Here is a 22211-nt window from a genome sequence, read left to right as displayed (position 1 = left end):
TGAGAGCGTGCGCGCTCTCACCGCTCCTGCTATTGCTGTGGCACTGTCAATAGCTGATTGGACAGTGTCCGGGCAATGTTACACGCCCCCTTGCCTAAACACGCCCAAATGACAGTTCGGGAGGGGTTATTTAAATATCGGGCGCCAAATATAACCGCACCGATATCTAAATAACGAAGGAGAGTAGGAGAAAAATGTGAAGTGCCCCAGGGTTTGTGCAGCCCTGCCCATTACATGCTGCACTCAGCTGCTAGTTAGCTAGTATATAGGTGTCCATAAGAAATATTAAATCCTACCTCTTAAATTTGTTACATTTTAATGGCCAACTTAAATATACATGAGCGATGACAAGTTGCTAGCTCTAGAGATGACGTAGGCCACTTTATGGAGGTATTAAGTAGTCACATACACTAAATGAACAAAAGTACTTGGACACCAACACATTACACCTACAGGAGCTTTTATGACATTCCATTCTAAATACATTAATATGGAGTTGGTCCCTCTTGTGCAGCTAAAACAGCTTCCACTCTTCTGGGAATACTTTCTACAAGATTTTGGAGTATCTGTGGGATTATTAGCCCGTTTATCCTAAAGAGCATTTGTGATTTTGGACCAGAGGTCCTGGCTCGCAATCCTTGTTCTAGTTCATCCAAAAGGTGTTTGATGGGGTTGAGGTCAGGGCTCCGTGCGGGCCAGTTATGTTCAGCCACACCAAACTCACCCAACCATGCCTTTATGGACCTTGCTTTGGGCACTGGGACACAGTCATGCCGGTACAGGAAAGGGCCTTCCCCAAACAATTCCTACAAAGTTGGATGCTGCAATTGTCCAAAATGTCTTGGTATGCTGAAGCATTAAATGGGTTTTCCAAGTTCAGACTTTTCTGTGTCCGTTTATTTTATCCTCTGAATGTGATTACATTTGTAATGCACTTATTGTATAAAAATTGGCCCCGTTTCCCGATGCTGCCATGGGGCACATGACTGGTGATGTCCCTCTCTTTGCCCCTTTTGTTTACAAGCAGTATACCTATCACGTGGTCAAACTGTTAAAGGGTTTGTCCACCGTCTGACTGATTACCTATCCACTGGATAGGTCATCAGTATGTCATCTGTGCGGGTCCGACACCCGGACCCCGCATCGGTAAGCTGCTCCGGTGGCCTGCGGGCACCGGAAGTTGTGGCACATAATGCAATGTACGGATCCCGGAAGCAGTTTGCTCCGTACATAGCATAGCGGCCGTGCTGCAGAACTGCAGGTCTGCTCCTATTCACTTGAACAGTACTGCAGCTCGGCCGCTAATCCGTGGCCAGAGCTAACTGCTTCCGGCTTGTACGTCTGGTGCACGGAGGCACCAGACCAGCTGACCTGTGCGGGACCCGGGTGTCGGACCCCCACAGATGATGTACTGATGACCTATCCGGTAGATAAGTCATCAGTTGTCAAAAGCTGGAAAACCCGTTTAAAAGTATCTGCCTGGTAGACGGCATATCACTAGTGACGTGCTGTCTACCAGCCAGATACTTTTAACATTTTGACCACGTGATCGGTATACGGCTCGTAAACAGAGGGGGCAAAGAGAGTGACATCACCAGTCACGTGCCCCATGGCAGCATCGGGAAAATTTTGATACAATAAGTGCATTACAAATGTAATCACATTTAAAGGTTAAAAGCACTAACAGATAAAAGCCCCTGAGGAAGCTAGATTGGCGAAACGCGCGTTGGGGCGCAACCTTTTCAGGCTGCAGTGTGGGGCCATTACAACGGTCATTTCCATGGGTAAGCCTCCCTTCATATTTTTTATGTCATATATAGACCTATTGCGATCTATACAGGCTATGCACACTTGACGTTTTTCTCTGGCAACTTCAGCCTCATTACGACATTTTTGTCCTGGTCTATCTCTATTTATATAAAGCGTTAACTAATTATGGTAACAAATCCTTTACACTTCAGCAATTTTGGAAACATATGGTCTTAGAGTGATTTCTCTCTCTGTGTAAACTTTGCTGCCACTATCAACTTATAGTTACGAATGTATTCTACCATTTAGACTATGTCACTTGTGATCTATATCAGATAGTGAATCTTTGCCAGGGAACTTCTGTTGTGGTGGGCTTAATACCCCAACTTCTATTTTTCTTGAAGCCATCACACTGCGTTCCTTCTTTTATTCGGATCCTTCTTTGAATTTTGTATATCAGTATTTTGTATTGTATGTCCTAAATAAAATTTGTTAATTTTTTACCATACCTGTGGCGTAATGACTTCCTTTTCTCTAAGTCTTCTATTATGTAATGAAGTCTTGTATGTAATTCATATACAATGAGGCGCTTGGACACTTGTTAATGGCGCCTAACTCTCTACTGAACCTGGTAAGTCCTTGTACTTAAAAGACTGCCAGATAGAGATGCATAATACATTACTTCACAGAACAGGTTTCCACTTCTCCAGAGTCCAGTGGCGACACGCTTTACACTGCTCCACCCCTTGGCATTTTGCTTTGTGATGTAAGGCTTGCGTGCAGTTGCTTGGCCATGGAAACCTATAACATAAAGCTGATACAGTTTTTGTGCTGATGTTAATGCCAGAGAAGGTTTGGAACCGTGCAGTTATTGAGTCAGCAGAGTGTTGGCGACTTTTATGCACCATGTGCCTCATCACTAGGTGACCCCGCTCTGTAATTTTACGTAGTCTGACACTGTGGTACTTACAGCAGAGCAAAGCGTAATCTCGATGTAACCTGTCATTTACAGCGAGATTACGCTTGCTCTGCTGTAAGTACCAAACAAACGTTAACGAAGTGTCGGGATTGTGAATAGACATGCCGTCCTGGCTGGAAGGAATGTCTAGTCACGGTCTAAACACTTCAGTAACGTTAATATGTCAGTATAAGACAGCACATAGTGAATAATGCAGGGTCACTATTCGCTGACTAAATGAATGGAGAGAAGTGCATGACGCTGATTGGTCACCATCACACACTCCTCTGTACAATGCCCACTTGGTCTAAAGTAAAAACACGCCCACTTGGGCATTAACGCCTTCCCGCCGCAGCCCTTTCAGATTTTAATTTTCGTTTTTTCCTCCCCACCTTCCAAAAGCCATACTGTCTTTATTTTCCCGTCGATATAGTACTATGAGGGCTTGATTTTTGCGGAACGAGTTGTAGTTTTTCGTAGCACCATTTATTTTGCCATATAATGTACTAGGAAACGGGAAAAAAAAATATTTGTGGGGTAGAAAATGAAAAAAACAGCGATTCCTACATGTTTTTTTGCGCGACGTTTTTATGGAATTCACTGTGCAATTAAAACAACATGTTAACTTTATTCTGCGGGTCAATACGACTACGACGATACCAAATATATATAGTTTTTTTCTATATTTTACTACTTTTACAAGTAAAAACCTAAGTGTAAAAAAGAAAATTTATTTTGTGTCGCCAAATTCCGAGAGCCACAACTTTTTTATGTTTCCGTCGATTAAGTGGTATGAGGGCTTATTTTTTGCGGGATAAGCTGTAGTTTTTAATAATACCATTTTGGTGTAAAAGCGACTGTTCGATCACTTTTTATTTCATTTTTTGTGGGAGATGAGGTGACCAAAAAATAGAGATTCTGGCGTTTACATTTTTTTTTAATGCGTTTACCGTGTGGGTTAAATAATGATATATTGTGATAGTTCAGACTTTTACGGACGCGGCGATACCAATTATGTTTGTTTCTTTTTTTTTTTTTTACTATGCTCTATTGGGAAAATGGGAAAAGGGGGGTTTTTTGAACTTTTAATATTTTATTTTTTTTTGCACAAAAAAAACAAACTTTAGCTCATGTTTACTTTTTTTATTAGTCCCCCTAGGGGACTTTAACCAGCGATATACTGCAATACTAATGTATTGCAGTATATCGTTAATCTGACAGGCATCTATTAAGCTTAATAGGTGCACATAGATGGCAGCCGTAGCAACCATCCCCCCCCCCCGCGCGATTGCGTTGCGGGGGGCGCGATGAGCTGTTAGAGGGGCGTATGGATACGTCAAATGTCGGGAAGGGGTTAAGAAATGAATTAGCATAAAGCTAAAATCGCTCCTAACGTGGTAAAAATAGATAGTTTTTCTAAATATAAAGCACTGCTGTCACCTACATTATAGCCCCCATCTCCTTATGTAGTAGATAGGGCACTTATAATGTGGTGACAGAGCCTCTTTAATATACCTGTGGTAATGGGACTGAACGAGATACCTGAATTCAATGATTAAGAGGTGTGTCTCGATACTTTTGTCCATATAGTGTATATATACACTTTAGGATAGTGTGGTTGTGTTGTCACATGCCTTTTTAATTTATTTTTATTTTTCTTAGTACTCTTTCATCTGATTTATTGAAACTTTGCGGTGAGGGGAAGCCCAAAAGCAAGGTAAGCAGTATTAAAGTATAAAGACGTGTATGTCCTGTCCATTTACCAGCCAACAGCATCATAGCATACAACGTTGCCTCCTCTTATTAAGAGAGAGATTTATTCTAAATACAATTATTTCAGATAATATGTAAGTGCATATAGAGGGTGTCATTTAGAAAGATATCTAGTGGTTCGTTTATAATTTGCTCGGTGGACCCAAAGTATCACCAATGTGTCACGTTTTTAGATGCACTCTTAGGCCTCATGCACACGAACTTATTTTTGTCCTCCCATAAATACGTGTCCTTGGTCACACGTATTCGACCCGTATTGCACCAGTATTTACGGACCCGTGCTCGTAAATACGGGTCCAGTGTCACCAGTATTCCACCCGTTTTCGCTGCAAAATTGCACTGCACTAATCGGCAGCCCTTCTCTCTATCAGTGCAGTATAGAGCGAAGGGGTAGCCCATTCCGCAGAAAAAGTAAAAGAAATTCATACTTACCCGGCCGTTGTCTTGGTGACGCGTCCCTCTCTTGACATCCAGTCCGACCTCCCTCGATGACGTGGCACTCCATGTGACCGCTGCATCCTGTGATTGGCTGCAGCGGTCACATGGGTTGAAACGTCATCCAGGGAGGCCGGACTGGAGGAAGAAGCAGGGAATTCTGGGTAAGTATGAACGTCTATTTTTTTTTACACGTTGATCTATATTGTGATCGGTAGTCACTATCCAGGGTGCTGAAAGAGTTACTGCCGATCGTTTAACTCTTTCAGCACCCTGGACAGTGACTATCCCCTGACGTCGCCTAGCAACGCTCCCGTAATTACGGGTGCACACACGTAGTCACCCGTAATTACGGGAGCCCCATAGACTTCTATGGGCCTGCCCGTGCCGTAATTACGGCCTGAAATAGGACATGTTCTATATTTTTTAACGGCACGGACACCTTCCCGTAAGCATAGGAATTTTTTTGGAGGAGTATTTAACTGGAATGTACACACTAACTAAAATGTATGTGTATGTGCTAGTTTCTTTACTAATAGACTGTTACAATACTGATAAAATTGCTTAAAGAGGCTCTGTCACCAGATTTTGCAACCCCTATCTGCTCTTGCAGCAGATCGGCGCTGCAATGTAGATAAGAGTAACTTTTTTATTTTTAAAAAACAAGCATTTTTGGCCAAGTTATGACCATTTTTGTATTTATGCAAATGAGGCTTGCTAAAGTCCAACTGGGCGTGTTTAAAGTAAAAGTCCAACTGGGCGTGTATTATGTGCGTACATCGGGGCGTTTTTACTACTTTTACTAGCTGGGCGTTGTGTATAGAAGTATCATCCACTTCTCTTCACAACGCCCAGCTTCTGGCAGTGCAGACACAGCCGTGTTCTCGAGAGATCACGCTGTGTCGTCACTCACTTCCTGCCCCAGGTCCTGCATCGTGTCGGACGAGCGAGGACACATCGGCACCAGAGGCTACAGTTGATTCTGCAGCAGCATCGGCGTTTGCAGGTAAGTCGATGTAGCTACTTACCTGCAAACGCTGATGCTGCTGCAGAATTAACTGTAGCCTCTGGTGCCGATGTGGCCGACACGATGCAGGACCTGGGGCAGGAAGTGAGTGACGTCACAGCGTGATCTCTCGAGAACACGCTGTGTGTCTGCACTGCCAGAAGCTGGGTGTTAACGAACAGAAGTGGATGATGCTGATTCGTCAGCATCATACACTCCCATTCCTAACGCCCAGCTAGTAAAAGAAGTAAAAACGCCCCGATGTACACACACAATACACGCCCAGTTGTACTTTTACTGTAAACACGCCCAGTTGTACTTTTGCAAGCCTCATTTGCATAAATACAAAAATGGTCATAACTTGGCCAAAAATGCTCGTTTTTTTAAAATAAAAACTTTACTGTTATCTACATTGCAGCGTCGATCTGCTGCAATAGCAGATAGGGGTTGCAAAATCTGGTGACAGAGCCTCTTTAAATGGTGGTGTTGCAACTTCGGGTTAATATTTTTTTCTGATCTAAACAGGCACGGAGGAGAACAACTACCCAGCAGGAGTTGCTTTATGCAGATAGTAGCGAGAATGCTGTTGAACTTGGAGCTGGAGATAATGGCTTGTCTACTAACCTTCCTCCTGTTCCTGAAGTGCAAGGGACTGAGATAAACCTGGAGACAAGTGCCACTACTGTTAGGGAGAAAGACTCGATGCCCCCTACTTCTGGCTTTTCTTCTAAAATGGGCAGCATGTAAGTCTGTCTGCGCTGCATTAACAAACACGGCTTTCTCTTTGACGGTTTCTATCTGTTTTATGATGATATGCCTATGTTTATAAACCTGCTACTATGTATGTGCTGGAATGGAACATTTACTGAGCACACTTTCATGTCCAGCAAAAAACATCGCTCCACCCTACAAATAACCTCTGCTTTCTTCTCGAGGGGTGCATGTTAAATGTTTAGGTAAAGTTTCATTTTATTAGATTGCACGTTCTTTGTAGATAATCTGCACATTTCTGTTTATTAAATTTTTATGTTGCAAAAGTCTGAACCTTTTGCATTAATTCAGGTAGATAGTTTTCATACCCCTTTGGTGTGAGGGCCCTATTGCACTACTACATTGTTGTCTCGCCTGCTTTGCATGTTATTTATTTAAGGATATAAATTGTATCTGGCAGTAATGATTTTGAGTTTTCCCAGAATCCATTATTTTGGATTATTTATAGTTTTGAAAAATGCCAAGTAGCCTGTTAAATATATTTTGGGGAAGGAATGCTTTATGTGCACTGCATCTATAAACCTTTGTTGCTATAGTCTAAAGCAATAATCCTTTCACATGCACCCGTAATTCATTTGCCTGAAGGAATGAATATCTCATTGCATGAAAATCTCCTCTAGCGCCACTAAATTCTGTGTTGCATGTAAAATGTGCTTGATACCATTAAGCAGAATTAGTAAAACGTTTTAGTGACAACAAAACAATAACAAAGTTTAGGGCTTCTTTTTGTTGCAATTGCCAGTGTAGAGGGAAGAGTTTTAGACTCCATCTTGCTGCATCAGCATCTTGTAATAATGTTGGAAGATCTTACTTCAGATATTAGAACAAGGTAATTTTATATTTGTTTTGTTGTAATCTTGGACAGATTATTTTTTTTTTTTTTTATTGCAGTACAGGTCCATTCTGAAGGGACCACAGCCATCACTGTTTCTCATGGAAATGGAAAACAAAAGTTGAGGGGTCTAAAAAATACTGACACCATGCTTTATAGGGTAAGGGTATGATCACACGCAGTGTGTTCAGACGTAATTCGGGCGTTTTACGCCTCGAATTACGCCTGTAAAAACGCCCCTAATACGACTACAAACATCTGCCCATTGCTTTCAATGGGTTTTACGGTGTTCTGTTCCCACAAGCCTTAATTTTACGCGTCACTGTCAAAATACGGCACGTAAAAAGACGCCCGCGAAATAGAAGTGGATGACGCTTCTTGGGACATTTTTGGAGCCGTTTTTCATAGACTATTGAAAACAGCTCCAAAAACGGCTGTAAAAAACGCCGCGAAAAAACGCGAGTTGCTTAAAAAACTTATGAAAATCAGGAGCTGTTTTCCCTTGAAAATAGCTCCGTATTTTCAGAAGTTTTTTGTTAAGCGTGTGAACGTACCCTAATTGCGTACAATCCAGCTCAAATACACTCCCCTTATATGGTTGTGCTATTTTTAGGCACAACTTTACGTAGCACTTCACAATCGGTCACAGAGGGGGAGATCAACCCTTGTTCATTTTACCGCTTTCGTGTCTAGACACGAAGAGTCAAATGTGCACACACGCCAAATGAGATAGAAAAAAATCATTGAACTTCATAGGCGCTCTTCTCCAGTAGGAATCGACATAATCCAGCAGTGGGTTTAAAGAGAACCTGTCACTATGTCATAGAAGTTAAACTGGCTAACTGACCTGAATAGCACGGTCTCCCTGTATTTTTTATTTTCCTTTCCTGGACCCCCCTTTCCAGAGATATGGCCCACTGTTGTGTTGGCTCCCTCTATGCTAAATTGCTGTAGTTAGCCAACAGGGCGTGAACTACCCTCAAGCTGATTGGTCAGCATCAGAGGCCGGGAAGCTAGCTCCAGCCCGTTGGCTAACTACAGCAAATTAGCATATTGGGAACTCCACATTGGCCCACATCTCTGGAAGGGGGGGGGGGGTCCAGGAAAAAACAAAACCGCTCTGAAATCAGTGAGACAGCGCTATTTAGGCCAGGTAACCAGTTTAACTTATATGACCTAGTGACAGATCCTCATTAAGAATGAATATTTATTGACTGGATCCTACTGGAGGAGACAGCCTATGAAGATCCGATTTTTATTTATTTATTTATTTTTTCTGCCTCTTTGAATTGTGTGTGTTCATGGAAATGGAGAAGTCCACTTATTAATGTAATGTGGTAACAAGGTGCAAATGCACAATGTTATGTAAAGTTCACTTCAGAAAACCGGTGTTCTGTAAGAGGATAAGTTCCTAATGTGTTAGGAATCAGCGGTAATGTAATTTTACTCCGCTTTTGGCAATGAAAGTAATGGTTACAGCATGGCACACAATTTGGTGGTTACAACATATGCTACACAGGGACTAACATTGACCTTAATGGTCTAGGAACAGACTATCTTTCACCCCTGATCCCTAAAAAAACAGGACCCAACAGCTGAAAAGGAAGAGCAAAATAAACACGCCGTTAATCTATTTCTTCTACACATTGTGGCTATACCTTACGACAGGAACTATTATGCAAAGGATAACGTTCCTTACAATCCTATCATGAATTCTTTTGAATAGGAATTCTTGCCAGCTTGAGGATAAGAATCTATATATATATATATGTGGAAACCGCAAGTGTGAACACAACCCAGCGGTTTTTCCTGTCTATGCAATTTGACCTTCTTGTCAGGGAGATATATATATGCATATGTGTCACTTATCTTGCAAGTTATAGAATAAGTGTATAGGAGGTAATTTATAATTGAACATATGGTTGTTTCCTGGCCAGGAGATTTTTTTAATAATTGTGTTCATTTTGCCTTTTCATATATTAATATTCAAAATAATTTTTAGACCTTAATAAAGTATTTTCATAATTTTCTAACAACCCAAGAGTGCCTTTTGTTTTTCGAAAAAATGTTTTTCTTTTCTTTTGTTATATATATTCTAGCCTATTCTTGTCCACAGCACAGGTTTTCATTCTCCGTTTCTAAACTGAAATGTAAAGTACTCTGCATATTTGGTGTCTGTGGAGAGCTTGTGCTGGTGGTTTGCATTCTGTAGTCTTTACGCCAGTCACTGTACATTAATCTGACAGAGGCAAAACGAAACGCCTTTGAAACAAATCTTTGCTCTGTAGGAGCTCAGCGCAGCTACTGATCACACAATGTAGATCGGTACCAGCAGAAATATGTATGCAGTTCAGGGCTAAAATATTTGCAATAACTCAGAACTAGTGCAAGGTCAGAAGTTTTATGTAGATTTTATTTATTTGCAAACTGTAAAAGGGTGATCCTAGGTGAATATTCCTTTCAATTATTGGGAATCTTGGTTCACTATTCTCTTTAAATAAACAATAGATTAAAGTAAACCAACCACTTTTGGGCAACATTTTAATAGAAATATGAGTATATTGCTATACGTTTATGTTTATTCTTATTGGAAACTGGTGGTATCCAGGTGGATATCTTAGAGGTTTTGCTTGTGGGTCCAGTTACTGCTGGTTCCCAGGGAATAGGCGAATCCTTGTCCTCTTCGTGCCCAGATCACGGGCTGTGCTGGGAAAACTGTGTTCTGCAGTTCTATACTGCCAGAGCTGACCTAAAGACCTGTAGTTATATTCCAAGGTCACCACTTCCTTCTTGTTCAATTAAAAAAAATTTGCATCACAAGGTGGCAGAATGGCAGTAGAAACAGAACCCATGCAGTCATTTCTACCTCCCCCCTATTTTGCACAAAGGGCTGCTTTAGAAAACTCCCTTTCAAATACCTTCTTCAACTCTGAACTTTTAAAGGTGGTACCCTGTTCAGGACCCTCATCTATTAGCCGGATGGAGGGTAGCTACAAAGAGGGTCTATCACCCTGAAGGTCCCAACATGTTTATGCATTACATGGACAGCCCATTTATTTAATTGCGAACTATGTAATGATCTATTCTTATTACTTGGCGCTGTCAGGGAAGTACAACCTTCGCTAAATTCCCCCACAGAATACAGTGGGACAACCCGTGATCAGCTTATTGTCAGGATCCCATCTAATAAAAATGTATTGTCCAAGTGAACAATCCATTCGAAGGAGTTGCTACTTTCTAATGAGATTTGTGAAATGCACTAAGTTGCTGGGTTCTGAAACGAGCATCTGTAAATATCACCCCACCGCTTTCTTTCAAAGTCCCCTTCTTCCCCTGGAAGGGCTTAGTAAACAGAGCACAGCACGATTATCCTGTCCTTAGATTTAAAAAATGGTGGCGGTCAGGTGATTTAACCACGGGATCGCATGCGCAGACTCTTCTGTATATGCACATGCGCTAAAGGCATTCAGCGCCGGCGCAGAAGATCAGGCAGTTGGGGAGAGGGTCACATGGCCAAATCACCTGATCCCCGCCATCTTTGAAATCTATGGAGAGGATAATCGAGCCGTCCTCTGTTTACTAAACCCTTCCAGGGTAATATAGGGATTCTGAAATGAAGCGCAAGGTTGCGTTCTGAGTATATTCACAGTTACTTGTATCAGAACGCAGTAACTTAGAACGTTTTACAAATTTTATTAGAAAGGGGCTACTATATATCTATCTTCTAACATTTGTAATTTTACTTTTAAATAGATAATTGTATTTTTTTTCAAACCAACAATAGATTATTCAGCCAAGAAAATTGCTTTAAGTGTTTGAAAATAAATGTGATCTGAGATGCCATCCCAGATGACTTGACAAAGGACTAGGTCCGCTACACTTCTATAAGATAATTGAAAATGTGAATTTACTTTGTTGGGTCTCATAGGCATAATGCAAACAAATAGCTGTCACCGCTTAGAACGGAGTTTAATATTTTAAAGCTCTTTTCAGTGAATGTATTTACAAGATAGGGCTTAAGATGGAGCATTCTCTTAAATGGATTCTCTTAAATGTTACAAGTTTTGTCTGAAAGCTAGGGTTAAATACATACAGATGTTTATGAATATAGATCTAAAGTTGTTTTTGTATCAAACCGGGTTCTAACAATTATCCCAATATAATTATCTATTCTTTATACAAAGGATTGTACTGAAATACAAAAGCTTGTACGGTCCCTGAGGTGACATGCCAGTTTTCACTACCATTGTGAACGTGTTCTGTATGTACATTAAGAATTCGCTATCTCCGTTGTTGATGGTTATACTTTTCAGGTCTAAGCCAAATCCATTGGCAGAGAGGCGTATACCTGAGCCTTCTCCATCATCAAGAAGGAAAACCTATGAAAGGAGTGGAGAGAAGCTGGGTAAATCCAAAGAACAAAAATTGTACGTATGCTCCATGTTTTAGCTTAATGGGATTATGTTCTATTTCTTCCTTCTTAAAGTGTAGTTGTCTTTTCAGGTGACTTTTAAAAATAAGCTGACCATAGTATGATTTTCATCCTGCATGTTTTACCATTTTTCCCCTCTGCAAGCCCTATATCAGTTCTCCCTGAGCTAGTGGGTGGAGCCTAACTACTGTCATGTCTGCCATACACCGCACACAGAGAAGAGAACATCCTGCTCACCAATCTCTATCTATCACATATTTAGAAGCAGCAGCATGGAGGAGATTACACAGCAGTAATGAGCAGTGTAGCTGGGAATTCAGCACTGGGATGAGCTATAACTCTTACTAGGAGGCTGCTGAAGGGTCTCTCTTAGTCCCCTCCCTTCTCTACAGCCAAAATGTAGGAAAAAAATTCAGAGTGAGTGAACAATTTGGGGGAGAGGGGGAGAAGTGGCTGATAAGTGAAGAAATTAGCATTTTTCTATAATAAAATATAACTTTTATTATTTTAGCTTATACTATTGATTTTTGCCAATTTTGTTGAAACGACAGTGCCTATTTTATGATCTCTATGCATCTCTTGTGTGCGGAAGTTGCTTCTAAGACATGACAGCAGTCATTTAGTGGTACTTGACATTTTAGAAATTCGATAAATTGTGCCATTAATTGTTTTGCAGGCATTGCACTTTTAATGACTTTTTTGTAATTGTTCTTGAGTAAGCCTTTGGTTTTTGGAGGACTTTCTACTGGAGTTGCCATGTTTTATTCACAAGACTTTCTCATGAATGATCTAAATTTCTGTTTGGAAAGCAGGCTTGTAAAGCATGAGTCATTTTACCATACTGACTTCCATCTTTTATAACCCATTGAAGTGAGCATTCCGTGTTCTTTTTTTCTTGTAGCTCAGACTCGGGAACTTCAGAGGCTAGTCTATCACCTCCTTCTTCCCCAACAAGCCGAACCCGTAATGAAATGAATGTTTTTAGCCGTCTCACAGTTTCTCAGGGAAACGCCACATGTCAGCAGGATAAGTAAGTCCTAAGTCACCCCCTACGTTAGCAGGCACACCACTGCAAAGTATTAGAATGGCAGATTGTTGCTTTCAGTCATTTAATATTTTAAGAAATTATCTTACCACTCTGTTATTGACCTGTACATGCAAAATTCATCTGTGCCTTTTTAGTAACTTAGATTATATTTATTGTACAGGGAGAGTAACCGAGATTCTGTACAAGAGCAAGGAGATTTACATTTAAAATTTGACTTCTTGTACAATGGTGGGTTTAGCAGAACGGTAGAAGCGTATATCCTCTTGGTTGTATATTTTTTGTTTACAGCGCTTACTTAATAACAGTCTACAGTGTTTTGTTCACCTTGAAAAAAGAAACCATGCTAAATAATGTGTAAAACCATGTCTACTTATATACTTTATAACATTATTTGCTTTGATATTCACATAAAAAATGTTTGTACTTCAGTGGCCATAATATCAATGACACTTTTGTTTGTGAATGTATTAAGATCTAGTCATATGTTCTTTGCTTGTGGTCCCCATGCACACGACCGTAATTTTGATCTGTAATTGCGGATCAAAATATGGACCCATTCATTTCTATTGCCCAGGGACACCTTCCCGTTTATTTACGGTAAGGTATCAGGGCCATAGAAATGACCCGCAAAAAATAGGACATGTCCTATTTTTTTTAACATTTTTATGGACCGTTCTCCTATTCTTTATAATGGGAACATGGCTCGCAAATATGGGTGACTGTCCGCAGCCGGCCGTGCCTGTAATCACGGACAATGATTAAGGGCACGGCCCTGTGCAGGGTGCCAAACGAACAAATGTCTATTATGGTTGAAAGGGGTTGTCCTATTACGGCATATGGATGTCCTAGAGGGGTCCCTCTATTTTCACGTTCTGGTGGACCAGGGGCGTTCATGTATTGCATGGTCAGCTATTCATATAAATAGCCGCCATGTAATGTCTGCCTAAATGCGCCTTTCTTCGGCGTTGACTGGATGTTTTCATGAGACAACCCCTTTTAATGGCTCAGTACACCTTTGAAATCGTGTGGGGTTTTTTTTTTTTGTTTTTTTTTGGTTTTAAATAATAAAAATGTCTGAGTGTGTTTAGTGTAACTTTCAAAATACTTTTTATTGAAAATTATTTTTACTTTTTAAGATACAGCTGCTTTGTATCCTGTATACAGAGCAGCTGTATCTAGTGCTGAGACCTGAATCCGCCAGATCAGCTGGACTGATCAGAGACAGCGAGTCCATGCAGGATCCACCTGTTATCAATCACATCTATGTTATGAACTGAAATGTGATCGGTAACAGCTCAACCCTGCGTGTCAGAGACACACGGTACCCGCTTTCACTGAACCCGTCAGTGCCGCTGACTTGACGGATACAGGATTCAGTGCAAGATACAGCTGCTCTGTATACAGGATACAAAGCAGCTATATCTCAAAAGGTAAAAATAATTTTTATTAAAAAGCAATTACAAAGTTGCACCAAACACACTGTTTTTTTTAAAATAAAAATGCTTATTTCAAAGGTGTACATAGCCTTTAATATCTATAGAAAGCCAACTTAAATTTTTTTATTTTATTTGCTAGACACATTGTATTTATTTATTTTTCCTTAACTGTAACTGAGTGTGAGAGGGTGCCAGAGAATAATTTATTCTGCCATTTGTAATTACTGTGGAATGTCTGTAGCAATGTATAGTAATGGAAGAAAACTGTCTTGGGTGATAACGGAAGAGTTGCCTAAATATGTTAAAGGAGGACTAGACCCTTGGTTAGAAGTAATGGAATCAGCCATTAATCTATTCTCAAATTACAGCGGTGCAATTGATTTAGGAATAGGCTTTCGGTGCAGTTTTTACGTTTTGATTCGAAAATAGGTGCGGTTTTATGCTGCGTATTTTGGTGCATTTAAAAAAAAAAAATACGGAAACGCAAGATGAATTGATATGCTGCGGGTTTTGAAATGTGCACTACAGGTCGATTTACGTGCAGAAAAAATCTGCAACGTGTAGATGAGATTTCTTGAAATCTCATTTACTATGCTGGTACTATATTACTCTGCAGATTTGTCATAGTACGCATTGTGTGCATTTGGCCTTAGTCATTGAGATCCGTCATGCGCCGTTGGTGTCCATTATGCGATGGATCCAGCACTTCAGTTTTTCCGATTATTCTGTCCCTCTGGCCGAACAGAATAATGGCAAAGCTAGCAAAGATGTGAACAGAGCCCAAAACTGTCAGTTAAGAAAGTATTAAGCACCTTCACATAGGTTTAGACGTGGGATGCATTGTCATGTACTGATGTAGTAGAGCTACATTTGTAGTTTAGCATGATCTGAATGAATGTTACAATGTGTTTGCTCAGTTTTTTTTTAATAGGAACCTGCACTGAGTTCTCTTAACTTGTTGAGTTATTACAGTGCCCAAAAGAAACTGTTAATTGTAAAATGCTGCCCTTCTACATCTGTTTAATTACGGCTTTCAGGTTCTATATATAACAAATGCAATTTGTAACCGATTTTGACTTTAGATCCTTCATAATTTAGGTTTCTGTTTTTAATTTTAAGTTTCTTAAAAGGATATAGCTTTATTAAACTCATTTGATGCAATGTATGTTTTTTAACCCCGTAATGATCGCCCATATGCCTTTTCACAGTGGTCATTAGGGGTATTTATGCAACAGCGGCATGTAAAGGCTAGAGCCTTGGGCAGTCTACAGTCGGGTACCTGCTCCAGCAGGCAGAATCAATGCTAATTTCTATTTAAGCCCTTAGTAGCCATGGTCAATATCTACTGCGTGACTTTAGAGGGTGGGGGCTTCCTCGCTCACCCCTTCAGCACACTTGAAACGCAATCACATGGGGCCGATGCTTTTTATGGCAGCCAAAGGCATGGCCTAATAGATGCCTGTTAGTTTTACATTGACAGGCATAATTCACAGCCATACAGAATTATTGCAGTGTATTATAAAAGTGATCAAATGATTGCATAGTAAAGTCCCATAGTGGGACCAAAAAAAAAAAAGGGAAAAATAGTTTGATAAAGTTTATAATAAATTAAAAATCCCAAGTAAAAAAAACAAAAAAAAAAACACTTTTTCTCCCTACAAAATGCTTTATTATGAAAAAAAATAAAAAAGCTACACATAATTGGTATCTCCACGTCCATAACAACCTGAACTATAAAACTATTACGCTATTTAACCCACACGGTGAACGCTGTAAAACAAATAGTGTAAAAACCTATGGAACCCCTTCTGTTTTGCGGTTTCCACAAAATGCAATAAAAAGCAATTAAAAAGTCGTATGTACCCTATTCTGGTACCAATAAGAACTACAAGTCATCCCGCAAAAAATAAACCCTCATATGGCTACACCTGCGGAAAAATAAAAAAGTTATGGCTCTTAGAATATGGCGACACAAAAACAAATAATAATATAAATTTAGGTTCGCAGTAATCGTAACGACCCTATAAATAAAGTTATTGTGTTGTTTATACCACACGGTAAACTGTGCAAATTTAACCCCTTCCCGCCGCAGCCCTTTTTCAGATTTTCATTTTCGCTTTTTCCTCCCCACTTTCCAAAAGCCATAACGTCTTTATTTTTCCGTCGATCTAGTCCTATGAGGGCTTGATTTTTGCGGGAAGAGTTGTAGTTTTTCGTAGCACCATTTATTTTGCCATATAATGTACTAGGAAATGGGGAAAAAATTATTTGTGTGGTAAAAAATGAAAATAACAGCAATTCCTCCATTGTTTTTTGCGCGACGTTTTTATGGAATTCACTGTGCAATTAAAACAACATGTTAACTTTATTCTGTGGGTCAATACGATTATGGCGATACCAAGTATATAACGTTTTTTTCTATATTTTTACTACTTTAAAGTACTAGTAAAAACCTAAGTGTAAAAAAGAACATTTATTTTGTGTCGCCAAATTCCGAGAGCCATAACTTTTTTATTTTTACGTCGATTAAGTGGTATGAGGGCTTAAGCTGTAGTTTGTAATAATTTTGGTGTACATGCAACGTTTTGATCACATTTTATTTCATTTTTTGTGGGAGATAAGGTGACCAACAAATAGAGATTCTTGCGTTTACAATTTTTATTTTTTTATGGCGTTCACCGTGCGGGTTAAATAATGATATATTGTAATAGTTCAGACTTTTATGGATGCAGCGATACCAATTAGGTTTATTTATTTTTTTCTATGCTCTAGGGGGAAAAGGGGGGTTTTTGTGAACTTTTAATTTTTTAATTCTTTTTTTTTTTTACATAAAAAAAAAATGTATTTAACAAATGTTTACTTTTTTTATTAGTCCCCCTAGAGGACTTCAACCAGTGATCGTTAGATCGCTTGCACGATGTACTGCAATACTAATGTATTGCAGTATATTGTGATTCTGACCGGCAACTATTAAGCCTTGCCGGAGGCAGGGCTTAATAGGTGCACAAAGATGGCGGACCTGGGGCCTTCATTAGGCCCCAGGCAGCCATAGCAACCATCGCGATTTAAATGCTGCGGTCGCTATTGACCACAGCATTTAACGAGATTAAACTAGCGGGATCGCGCTCGAGTGCGATGCCGCTCGTTACTCTGAAGTGTCGGCTGTAACAAACAGCCGACACCGACATCGTATGGAGCGGGTTCACGCCGTGAGCCCGTTCCATAGTTCCCCCTACCCAATTTTGATGTATGGATATGTCAAATGTCGGGAAGGGGTTAAAATGATAAATGATAAAATGGGGTTCCCCCCAAAAAAATAAAGGTTATTCTGTTAAAAAATATATATATATCTCCTAAAATAGTGCCATTAAATTATACAAATTGTTTTTCGTGGGACAAGTCCTCATACAGCTATGTCGATGGAAAATGTGACAATTTGGGGTAAGTTTGCTCACAGGATCGCCATCTCCATGGTTGGCACACTTAAGAATTTTCACTCCAACACAGTGGATTCGGTTTAAAAGTGACCGCAACCAGCATTATTGTCTTCATACAGGAAAGGAGGTTTTACAAAACAGTTCAAACCCTAGGCCGTCCAGCCTCTAACTAAACATATAGCTTCCCTAGCTATCAGGGTGAAAGGCCTTCTGCCCAGCACCTCACTACAAACGTGTTCTTACCAGAACTTCTGACTCCCACAGGCTGGCAATGCCGGCCTTCCTCAGACTGGGAGTGCCGGCCTTCCTCAGACTGGGAGCCTTGTGTAAGTAGATCACACCTTTCTTAAAGGAGCCTTCACAGCTGGCAGCTAATGAGACTCGTAAGGCAGCCCAAACCCTGGACTGTCCTGAAGACTGAGTGGAACCTCCACTATTCTCTTCCACTCCAGCAACCCAGACCCTCCTCCAGGTTTCTTGCCTAACAAATCAGGAGAAAGGACACTTTTTCTTGTAACTTTCCTTTTGAATATAACATTTTGGGCCCAAATCCTGCTCTTTAGTAGCCACACTGCTACAAAAAAAAATAATTGCTTGGTCATGAAGGCCTAACATAGGCTGGTCACTAAGGGGTTTGTTGGTGTTAATATCCCATTGTCGTGTGCTTACTGTTTATCATTCTATCTCTCCATGTATCGAGATCATGTCTGCTGGGCATTTCTTACATCCATTCCATTAACTGAGCAGCTTATCAGCTACAGGCAGCTGCACACATTGGACAGTCTATTTATCCTTGTCTCCCAAAAACTCCAGTTTCATCCCTAAAAATAGTAAATGGTAAAAACAAAGACCGCATGCAGTGATGCAAGAGTTTCAATAGGACATAGCAATATAAAGATCTTTTTTTTTGCATACAGTCTCATTAAAGGCCACAACGTTTCCTTTCCGTTCAGGGGTTCAGTCGGAGGTTTCCGTCGGGTGAACGCTGCAACAGAAAGTCAAACGGAAACCACAGCTTCCGTTTGCATCATCATTGATATCAATGGTGACGGAAACATTGCTAATGGTTTCCGTTTGTCACCATTCCGGCAGGTTTCCGTTTTTTCGATGGTATCAATTTCGCAGTCGACTGCCAACGCTGATGTGAACAGGTCCTAACCTCTGACTAAACTAACCCAAGCGAAATATTTTTGAGGCGTTCAGTCGGAGGTTTCTGTTGGGTGAACCCTGCAGCGGAAAGTCAATCAGAAACCACAGCTTCCGTTTGCATCACCATTGATATCAATGGTGACGAAAACATTGCTAATGGTTTCCGTTTGTCACCGTTCCGGCAGGTTTCCGTTTTTTCGACGGTATCAATTTCGCAGTCGACTGCCAACCTAAGATGTGAACAGGCCCTAACCTCTGACTAAACTAACCCAAGCTAAATATTTTTGAAAACTAATCATAAACATGCATATGGATTTCCATACTGAAGACTTACCAGAAGAAAAAAAAAAGCCACTCCGAGTATATTAAACATGTCAGAAAATATTTTTAATATCTGTTATGCTGATATACAGTGGAGGAAATAACTATTTGATCCCTTGCTGATTTTGTAAGTTTGCCCACTGTCAAAGACATGAACAGTCTAGAATTTTTAGGCTAGGTTAATTTTACCAGTGAGAGATAGATTATATAAAAAAAAAACAGAAAATCACATTGTCAAAATTATATATATTTATTTGCATTGTGCACAGAGAAATAAGTATTTGATCCCTTTGGCAAACAAGACTTAATACTTGGTGCCAAAACCTTTGTTGGCAAGCACAGCCGTCAGACGTTTTTTTGTAGTTGATGATGAGGTTTACACACATGTTAGATGGAATTTTGGCCCACTCCTCTTTGCAGATCATCTCTAAATCATTAATATTTCGAGGCTGTCGCTTGGCAACTCGGATCTTCAGCTCCCTCCATAAGTTTTAGATGGGATTACGGTCTGGAGACTGGCTAGGCCACCCCATAACCTTAATGTGCTTCTTTTCGAGCCACTCCTTTGTTGCCTTGGCTGTATGTTTCGGGTCATTATCGTGCCACCTCCATGCTTGACAGTGGGGACGGTGTTCTTTGGGTCATAGGCAGCATTTCTCTTCCTCCAAACACGGCGAGTTGAGTCAATGCCAAAAAGCTCAATTTTAGTCTCATCTGACCACAGCACCTTCTCCCAATCACTCTCAGAATCATCCAGATGTTCATTTGCAAACTTCAGACGGGCCTGTACATGTGCCTTCTTGAGCATGGGGACCTTGCGGGCACTGCAGGATTTTAATCCATTACGGCGTAATGTGTTACCAATGGTTTTCTTGGTGACTGTGGTCCCAGCTGCCTTGAGATCATTAACAAGTTCCCCCCGTGTATTTTTCGGCTGAGCTCTCACCTTCCTCAGGATCAAGGATACCCCACGAGGTGAGATTGTGCATGGAGCCCCAGATCGATGTCGATTGACAGTCATTTTGTATGTCTTCCATTTTCTTACTATTGCACCAACAGTTGTCTCCTTCTCACCCAGCGTCTTACTTATGGTTTTGTAGCCCATTCCAGCCTTGTGCAGGTCTATGATCTTGTCCCTGACATCCTTAGAAAGCTCTTTGGTCTTGCCCATGTTTTAGAGGTTAGAGTCAGACTGATTAATTGAGTCTCTGGACAGGAGTCTTTTATACAGGTGACCATGTAAGACAGCTGTCTTTAATGCAGGCACCAAGTTGATTTGGAGCGTGTAACTGGTCTGGAGGAGGCTGAACTCTTAATGGTTGGTAGGGGATCAAATACTTATTTCTCTGTGCACAATGCAAATAAATATATATAATTTTGACTATGTGATTTTCTTTTTTTTTTTTTTTATATATATAATCTATCTCTCACTGGTAAAATTAACCTAGCCTAAAAATTCTAGACTGTACATGTCCTTGACAGTGGGCAAACTTACAAAATCAGGGAGGGATCAAATACTTATTTCTTTCACTGTATGAAGACTTGGAGTTACATACCTTCAAAGCTGCAACACTCGAAGACTCTGATGATAAGATTTCTTGTTCTGATTTGTTGTCATGAATACGGTGTATGGGTTCAAATCCCCAAAAACAACAATGTCCCCAGATATGCAAACAGAAATATCTATTCTTCAAGCCAGGTAAAAAGTAAATATTGGTGATTTGACAAATGGTCTCCAAGACAACGCCGCACCTTACAGAATATATATTATCATTATCTCCTAACCGGCTTCTCAGCCTGTTAGTAAATATATCTCAGCATAAAGGCATTACAAAAGTATAACATACAGAAGGGCCTGTTTTTATCATCTCTTTTAAAGGGGTTTTCCAGCTTCTGACAACTGATGACCTATCCACAGGATAGGTCATCACTACATGATCTGCGAGGGTCCGACACACGGGCCCCGCACAGATCAGCTGGTCCGGTGCCTCCGTGCACCGGACGTCCAAGCCAGAACCAGTTAGCTCCGGCCACGGAATAGCGGCCGAGCTGCAGTATTGCAGCTCTGCTCGTATTCAAGTGAATAGGAAGGGACCCTGCAGTTCTGCAGCACGGCCGCTATGGTATGTACTGAGCCAACTGCTTCCGGGCTCCGTACATCGCATTATGTGCCACAACATCCGGTGCCCGCAGGGTCCGGGTGTCGGACCTGCACCGATGACATCTACCGGATAGGTCATCAGTTGTCATAAGTTAGACAACCCCTTTAAGGCTTGGGCATATATGACACCTGGTTTGTGTCATCTTAACATTAATTTACATTATAACTTAACTCACTGTAGGTTTTCTATTTCTAACATGCCCTTAAATGATTAACAGCAAATAATTTTGTGGTACTTTTTGTTATAATTCAGAGGCGTACACAAGACTACTGTGTCTAAGCGGGAATCATTTTCCTGTGTTTGGTATACCTCCTCATTTTTATTTTTTTGCTTCCATACATACACTACTCTACACGAATTTCAACAATAATATTTGCATTTATGCATCTTTCCGGGTGATCCTAGTAGAAAAGCTGCTTACCTGTATTGAGGGACTTCAGAACTATATTTGGGACTTTGGGAAATATATGTGCTATTTGCCACTAATACACATCATTGTATTTCATGTGGTCAGGGACTTGTTTCTGTATCTCCGATCGCTGGAGCAGACCTTACCCTTCTGATATATGTATTCTTTCCCCTTGTACTCTCTACTACTGATCTTTGTAGGTCTGATGAAAGTGATTCCTCTCTGTCCGAGGTACACAGGTACAAATTTCCTTGTAAACTTCTTCTTGTTGCAAGTAACGCTACTTTATTTTC

At 40.5% G+C, this 22211-nt stretch overlaps 1 protein-coding gene across 6 annotated transcripts in view; it reads left to right on the top strand.

The window, feature by feature from the left end:
- Positions 1–22211, top strand: part of KIF21A (kinesin family member 21A) — a 183859-nt gene that overhangs the window by 142484 nt on the left and 19164 nt on the right. For 3 of the 6 annotated variants that reach the window (XM_075857241.1, XM_075857240.1, XM_075857242.1), the window contains 5 exons: positions 4370–4424; positions 6447–6664; positions 11838–11951; positions 12858–12986; positions 22119–22157. In XM_075857241.1, coding sequence (XP_075713356.1) covers positions 4370–4424; positions 6447–6664; positions 11838–11951; positions 12858–12986; positions 22119–22157 — 555 coding nt within the window. The remainder of the gene's footprint in view (positions 1–4369; positions 4425–6446; positions 6665–11837; positions 11952–12857; positions 12987–22118; positions 22158–22211) is intronic. The other 3 variants (XM_075857243.1, XM_075857245.1, XM_075857246.1) reach the window with 1 other exon arrangement.

This window comes from Rhinoderma darwinii, chromosome 3 (genome assembly GCF_050947455.1).
Source record: "Rhinoderma darwinii isolate aRhiDar2 chromosome 3, aRhiDar2.hap1, whole genome shotgun sequence".
Taxonomy (NCBI): Eukaryota; Metazoa; Chordata; class Amphibia; order Anura; family Rhinodermatidae; genus Rhinoderma; species Rhinoderma darwinii.
This window is presented reverse-complemented; position numbering and strand designations above follow the sequence as displayed.